The sequence below is a fragment of the Ambystoma mexicanum genome, chromosome 3p (genome assembly GCF_040938575.1).
Source record: "Ambystoma mexicanum isolate Mex_15411 chromosome 3p, UKY_AmexF1_1, whole genome shotgun sequence".
Taxonomy (NCBI): domain Eukaryota; kingdom Metazoa; phylum Chordata; class Amphibia; order Caudata; family Ambystomatidae; genus Ambystoma; species Ambystoma mexicanum.
In genome coordinates, this window is record NC_090925.1 from 1,120,783,870 (window position 1) to 1,120,791,977 (window position 8,108).

Consider the following 8,108-nt stretch of genomic DNA (forward strand, 5'->3'; position numbering starts at 1 on the left):
TCATCCCTCGCCATTGATTTTACTGGCTTAGGCTGATGGGAGTTGTAGTCCTACACATCTGGAGAGCGAAAGGTGGCACACCCGTGTTCTTGGAGTGGAGTTTAAAAGTGTTGTTTAACGGTTTTAGAAGCGAGACATGTGTGGTCACCTGTCCTCCTATGCCCTCTCCTGCGGGGACAATGGTATACCGTGCATGGAAGCCCAACTGAGAGAAGGAGAGGTCTCAACAGATCATGCCTGGTTCTGCAACTTGTGAGGGGCATTTAATGCCGCACAAACGGAAAAGAAATAGCCACTGCAACACTTCAGGGTTGAGGTAAATAAGGCCCTGCAGTAGAGTGCTTTGCTCCGATTAACACAATTTGGTAAACTAGGGAAGCTGGGAGTTGGGCTAGATCTCTCCTGGCTGCACAGTGCACATTTCTCAGCAAGCTAAATTTCCTAGAGCTCTACTTTTACAGCAAAAAAATATTTTTTGCACAATTGGTTTCCCAAGCATCAGATTAGTACTTGGTGTACAATCCAGCGTATTTGCTAATCGATGTTGCAATTCTTTTGGGGAAAAAAGGCATCTTTACAGAAACTCAAAAGGACAATAACACAATCAAAAATACACCGACTAAATAAAATACTGCTGTGCAAAAAATGGCAATTCCAATTGCAACGCGGGAAAGACAACAGTTCTAGGCGTGGCTTCAAGACAGAATTTCTTGACCTCAACAACTCGCCCAGATCAGCTGTACACCCTTTTCTCAATAGAAAAACAAGCATTGGCAATGTCAACAGGTGGGCTTTTGTGTAGGCATGGAAAGGGCACTTGCCAGACACTGCGGCAATGGTATTAACTGGTCATTGATGGTACCAGGTGCAAAATGGTAAGAGACCCTGGGCATCCAATTGCAGTGCCTGGCAAATGCCTAATACTTATACACAAGTCATAACTGTTGGCTTTGCCAAAGCTTGTATTTAACAGGCCTTCAGCGAAGGGCACGCATAGTACTTATAAATGGAGTGGCTGAAGGCAGACATGGTTAACGCAAGTTTATTACCCCAGTAGTGGGTTTACAACTCCAAGACCACCACTTTGAAAAAACACAGGCAGGCACTCACATTTCGATGGTAAATCTCGATTAAAGTTAGCTCAAAGAGTTCCCATGAGGATGTGTTTTGGGCAGGAAGTGGGTGGGATTGGCCTATTGGATTAGCATGGCCAGGGGGCAGTCAATGGGTGCAGGGGCAAATAACCAAACAACACCTAAAATATATGTGTCCCTCCTCACATACCATTTCTCCCTGTACTCTAATGCAATAGTTTCAGCTTCGCCACCTAATAGCCCATACTAAAAATAAGGTGGCGCTGGTGCAATTAGCCTGCTCTCGGCAGTGGCAGCTTGTCACCTGACCCCAGGTATTCCCAGCACCTTTGGCAAGACAATATGTCTAGGCAGCACAGGTGGACAGGGGTGGGGACAGCTCCCCTTGAATGCCTAAGTCCTACGTATAGGGGGGTGGAGGGGGAGCGAACAGGAGGCGCGCGTTCACAAAACCAAATGCGTAATGTTACCGGCTACCGTTTTTATTAACCGTCAGTGACTTAAAAAAAAATCCTCCCAATTCGGCTTCATCCAGAGAAACCGCGCTTTACTTTAATCATGTCTAAATATGGCGTGTGCCACCTCACCTACAAGCCCCGCCCAGCCAGTGATGAACTCTTCAAGAATGTCGGGGCGAGCGATATTTCCTGCTCACGACGTGCCTGAGGGCCAAAGGGTGGGGCGATAGAAGAGATAGGACTAACTTATGAAGCAAGATATGGTCTTATGGTGCCATTGGAACCCGTTTCAGCTCAACAATGTTACGCGGCTGCGCCTGCTTTTTGATACGCCATGCATATCGTGCCGGTTGACACGCTGCCTAACAGAGCACACGGGTGGAGCAGCCTTACTAAAGATACGATGTGCGCACGGCGGAACAGGCTCTGTACAAATATCCCAAGGCTGCCTTTAGTTTTCTCCATTAAGTTATAGCCTTGAAAATTAACACGTTCAAACATATTGTAAACAAACACAGAGAAACTCTATATATTTATTTATAATTATTCCACAATCAAAGCTTAATATTATTACTTCATATATTTACGTTTCTCACCACACAGATTAAAAAAAAAATATATATAAAGGTTTCCATTTGATTGTCTCAATGTTTGCACAATTATTTCCTTTGCGTTTGGGATGCGACATTATACTTCCAGTGGAGGACAATCTAGTCCTTACGTCGTTTGACGTTTTAAAAAAGGCATATTGACAGGAAGAGGGCATACTCTCTTATAGTAAAATATAGCCTTCAATGATCGTGATCATAAAAGTCGCCATTTTTTTATACGGTGCATTGTATCAAAATATATAAATATACAATGTGACTGCGCAAAAGATTTCTGGTGGTACAACAGACGCCCATGTCTGGTTCGGGGTATTTTGCTTTGAAAAGGCACGTTTGCTTTAAAAAAGTTGACATTGTAACGTTTACACATGCTGTAAAAAAGGTCTGAAAACAGTCTTTGCACCGTGAACCCGGCGATCAGGTTTACATAGGGGAAAACAAGCTTCATGTTTCAGAAGTGTAGGTATTGCCAGTGAGCACAGTGCCACAACTTAGCCCTCAGCAACATTCCTTCCTTCTAAGAGGTACTGTGCTACCTCACTAGGGGATTTCGCTGGTGAGGTCTGCAAAAAGTGCTTCAGATATGGAAAAAAAAACGCATTTGAATATTCAAGGATCAAACATGCGGATTCCCCCCAAAAAGGAGGGAAATAAAGTCTCTCTCACAAGCAGGACCACACACCTTTACTGCAGAATGAGTTGAAATGGCTCCAAAATCCATGATAATGTCAAAAAACCAGGCGACCCACCAACACGTGGACAGTGGCTGCGATGAGACATCAGTAGTGTAGGGAACGGCCTCTGAATATCCTCACTGCTGAGATGGAGAATAAACCTTTGGGAGCACCTTAGCTTGGAAATGTTGAGGGTGGATGGAAAAACTGATGGACCAACTGCACCTGGCCGTTTCCATAAAACGAGGACTTTCCTAAGTGTAAACGCTCACCCCAAAATATAGCCTAAGCCGACACAGAATACAACTATCAACGCACAAACAGAGAATACATGATTCATCTCAGGTCGGACTACTTACGGCCTAGTTGACCCCTTCAATAAACTGTCTGGAAATGGACAGGTAACTAACAACGTTAATTTGGCTACACAAAAAGCCAAGGGAACAATCACTGTCAATACACAAAACACACACACACACACACTGCGTTAAATACACCCGTCAAACACAAATCGGCCAAAATGAACTAGATTGATCCAGTCAACAGGAGTTTGTCATTTACCTTATAAGTATAGCCCGGATGTGCTTCCCTTCAGACATGGGCAAAATTAAGTTTTTTGGCACATATGGTCACTAATGTGCAACTTACAGTATACGTTCAGCAGGCTTTTTGTACCGTGCCAGCTGGAGTGATTATATGCAACTGGGTGGGTGTACATGGCACAAAAGTCCTTTACTTGTACATAGCATCCTAATTTGAGAGAGCCGAAAAGGCACTCAGTGTTTCTAGGGGTTGAATGTTCCTGGAGGTAAGTTCCACAGAATGCGGTTTGTCACTAGTCAGGCCACCTTAGATAGCAAATGCTACTGGATATAATATTCTGATTGGGGCCTGCGTTTCCCTAGGGGGCCATCAGTCTCTTCTGCCCCCTCTTCATGAAGCGAGGTGAAAGAAGCGACAGACCCTCTGGCTTTCGGTTTCTTCTTCGGTCCAGGAGGCGTGTTGAAGAGCAGCTTATTCAGGGAGGGGGGTTTCTTGAGGCCTTTTGCGAGGTCGTGAAAGGCAATGTCTTCAGACAAAACCCCAAGAAAGGCGCTGGTGGAACCCAAAATGGAGGAGCCAACCTTCGAGTGCTTCCTGACGTTAGTGCTCTGAGCAGCGCTAAACACACTTGGATCATCCAAGACACCTCTAACCATGATGGGAGCATCTTTCTGCAGGTACTGGTGAGCCTTTTTGCCACTCCAGTCTCGGAGGTTGACCTTGGCACCATAACTCCTGACCAGCTTGAGGATGACCTCATCGCGCCCATGTATGGCAGCTACATGCAGGGGGGTATACCCGCCAAAGGATTTCATGTTGATGTCTACTATCAGGCCTCCTTTTTTGGCGGTTTCAATCAAGGTTGTTAGCATTTCTGAATTCCCACTCTTGGCCGCCCAATGGAGAGCAGTGAACCCACACATGAAGTCTTTCTTCTCCACTAGCCCAGAGTCTTTGAGCAGAAGGCCATAGATATGATGGGACAAGCGACCAGAGGTGGTTTTCACCAGCCAGTCATGCTCAGCAGACTCCAGAGGAACAGTGTCAGAGTACTTGCTCTCCTCACTCACTTTTAATGCTTTTGACGTTCTTTTGAGATGTGGGGACTTAGCCCCAGTCTCATCGTGCTGTCGTCTTCTCATGAAAGGGGATTTGGGCAGTGATGCCACAGGATAAAGTGGGGACGCAAACTGTTCCTTTTTTTCAAGAAAGGTCCTTTCCTCGCTCACGGTGACCTCAGGGTGGTCTTCTTCACTCGTGATTTTGATGGGCGGCGGAGGGCACCTGAGTGGTAGGCTAAAAGGTTTTTGGGCAGTCTCTCTGTGTTGGCCTCTCGTTGCGTTGGCATCATTAAACAGTTGTGTATTGCTGCTTGGGCTTGTGGTGTCTATCCTAGCCACGAGGGCAAAGACAGACTCTCTCCGAGCGTCGGGGTCTTCTGCATGTCTACCATGCTCCCTATTCTGCTCCAGTGAAGGTGCCTCAAGTGGTGAAAGGTTTCTCAGTCCCTCTTTATCCTGCTCTTCCTGGGACAGCAATGGCGGGAGTCTGCTTCGTTCAATCACTTGTTCAAGAAGGTCTAGGGACCGTCTCCTTTGCTGCATCTCACCCCTTTCCCTTGGGGAGGTGAAGCCTGGAGATGATTCGTCCATAGCTCCGAGGGAGAGTCTCCGCATCCCACATGCTCTTTGGACACTTCTTCCTGGCTCTACTTCTGGGACCTCGTATCTCACAGAAGACAGCACATCCCGAGGACCCCTGCAACTCTCCTTGGAGCCTCTGCGAGTACCTCTGGGATCCCTGTGCCTTTTTGGGCATTCACCTTCTTCTGGATCCTGCACTTCTGCCGCTGGCACCTCTTCTGGGCTCCTACTCCTCTCCCTTGGTCTCCTGGGCCTCTCTCCTCGACTTCTAGAGGAAAGATCCTCCTCTTGACTTTTAGCAGAAGTCGCCTCTTCAGAACTCCTGTTTTGAGGGACATCTGTTCTGCTGGTAGGAGGTCCCTCTCGAGAGATAGTAGTCACATTTATCACACCAGGGCTCTTGACTTCCTCTCCTGCCCCCACCTCCATCAACTGCATGTACTTCTTCCTGAGTACCACATACTTGGTTCCACCCTCGTCCTTCACCACAGCCAGGCTATTAACCAGTCCCTTAAAATTATCACGGTTGGAGGCTCTCTGGCCAGGGTCTGCAGCATTGAGTAGAGGCTTAAACTTGCTCAGCAGCTCAGAGTTCTTTACTTTCCCCCCTGCCTGCACCAAGAAGCCCAACAACATCTCCTGGTTGACTTCAGCCATCTTGTCTCGGGTAGGAAGGGCTCTTTACAGCGACTGAGGGGATAGGGTCGTGGGGCAAACCTGGTGAACAGAATGGCAATGCCTTCGCAAAGGAGAGTGTCCTCTGAAAGAGAATGGACAAATTCTGGGGAAGGAATGAGTACTGAGGAGAAGACCCTTTTGGTGCAGATCCTGGGGAAGGTGGGAGATTGCTGGAAATTCAATACGGTGGTGATCCTGGGGTGAGGTTGAAGAGCCGGGGAACTTGAAGAGAGGGCCAATAGCGAGCAGAGAAGGAGGTTCGTGTTGAGCAAGGCGGTGCGTTAAATCCTGCGGTCATTTCAGGCAGTGAAGTCTGGGGTAAGTCCGGTGTGTCCGATTGCATACAAAAGCGTCGGGGTACGGAGCAGCAGGCGGGACAGAGTCCCGTGGGAGAAGATTAATGTCAAAGATGTCAGCTGAATCGTGGAAGCGGAGCGGGGTTTTTGGGACGGCTGCGGGCGGATCCAACGGGCAGAGAAGGGTCCTGGGGAGCAGTACGGGATTTCAGGTCCAGCAGGTTTCTACAAAAGCAGGGCAGAAGCTATGCAAATACTTTCCCGACTACGCTCGCATCATGGCCACTAGCAGCTTGTTTCAGCTAAGCCCTTCCCTCTCCTGGGATCGATGCTGACACCTGCGCCTTCCGGGGTGAAACTTTGCCAGCCAATCCCGCTGCGCGCAGCCTGCAGTAGTCTGAGTGGAACGGGAGCGCACGTTCAAACTACAGCTCCCGGGTGACTCTGCGTCAGTCGCAGGTGGCGTCAAAACACACCTAGCTCTATGGTTAGAAGGTGGACATGCAGAAAACTTTTAAACATCCGCGGTAAATGCAGGAAAAGCTGCAGCCGGAGGTGTCGTTTCAGGTAGTTCAAATGAGTTGCTGCACGGAGGACCGGTCCTGTGGTGCCAGGTGTAACGTCAGAATATGCTTTCGTCAGAAAATGCTACGGATACAATTTTTTTACAGTGTGCTTTTCGTTGCCAACCCTATGATGTACGGAGTATAACCCTATGTTATCAATTTTAACCCTATGTTGCGTCAGTTATGTAGCGATAGCAAAATCTGACGGCACGTAAAGTAATTTTTTGCTGCACTGCAAAGCCGCCTGTGAGGAATTTTACCAATTTACCTTATGGTAACTTAGTACCGTCCTTCCCGGCAATTGGAGCTGTGCCTCAGCAATTTTAATCCTATGCTGCATCATTTATGTAGCGATAGCAAAATCTCACAGCAGTTTAAGCAAAATCTGGCAGCACTTAAAGTCATTTTTTGCTGCCCTGCAAATCCGCCTGTGAGGAATTTTACCAATGTAACCCTATGGTAACATGGCGCCGTCCTTCCCTGGCAATTGAAGCTGTGCCTCAGTAATTTTAATCCTATGTTGCATCATTTATGTAGCGATAGCAAAATCTGACGGCAGCATAAACAAAATCTGATGGCACGTCATGTAACTTTTTGTTGCCCTGAAAACCCGCCTTTGGGGAATTTTACCAATTTAACCCTATGGTAGCTTGGCACCGTCCTTACCAGGCAATTGGAGCTGTGCCTCAGTGATTTTAAACCTATGTTGCGTCATTTATGCAGCGATAGCAAAATCTGACGGCAGCGTAAGCAAAATCTGACGGCACATAAAGTCATTTTTTGCTGCTCCGCAAAGCCGCCTGTGAGGAATTTTACCAATTTAACCCTATGGTAGCTTGGCACTGTCTTTCCGAGGCAATTGGAGCTGTTCCTCAGCAATTTTAACCCTATGTTGCATCATTTTTGTATCCATAGCAAAATCTGATGGCAGCGCAGGCAAAATCTGGTGGCAGAGTAAGCAAAATCTGACATCACGACACGCAAAGTAGTTTTTTGCTGCCCTGAAAAGCCGCCTGTTAGGAATCTTACCAATTTAACCATTTGGTAACTTGGCGCTGTCCTTCCCGGGCAATTGAAGCTGTGCCTCAGCAATTTTAATCTTATGTTGCGTCATTTATGTAGCAATAGCAAAATCTGACGGCATCATAAACAAAATCTGATGGTCCGTAAAGTCATTTTTTGCTGCCCTGCAAAGCCGCCTGTGATGAATTTTACCAATTTAACCCTATGCTAGCTTGGCATCTTCCTACCCGGCCAATTGAAACTGTGACTCAGCAATTTTAACCCTATGTTACGTGATTTATGTTGCCGTAGCAAAATCTGACGGCAGCATAAGCAAAATCTGATGGCACATCATGTAATTTTTTGTTGCCCTGAAAATCCGCCTGTGGGGAATTTTACCAATTTAACCCTATGGTAGCTTGGCACCGTCCTTACCAGGCAATTGGAGCTGTGCCTCAGTGATTTTAAACCTATGTTACGTCATTTATGTAGCGATAGCAAAATCTGACGGCAGCGTAAGCAAAATCTGACGGCATGTAAAGTAAT

General features: G+C 47.1%; 1 protein-coding gene across 1 annotated transcript; it reads right to left on the reverse strand.

Moving 5' to 3' along the window:
• Positions 1-2,054: 2,054 nt before the first annotated feature.
• On the reverse strand, positions 2,055-6,335 carry SOWAHA (sosondowah ankyrin repeat domain family member A). Its single transcript, XM_069652495.1, has one exon. It carries the CDS (start codon positions 5,675-5,677, stop codon positions 3,698-3,700), a length of 1,980 nt encoding a protein of 659 aa, XP_069508596.1. The 5' UTR covers positions 5,678-6,335; the 3' UTR covers positions 2,055-3,697.
• Between the last annotated feature and the right edge of the window lie 1,773 nt (positions 6,336-8,108).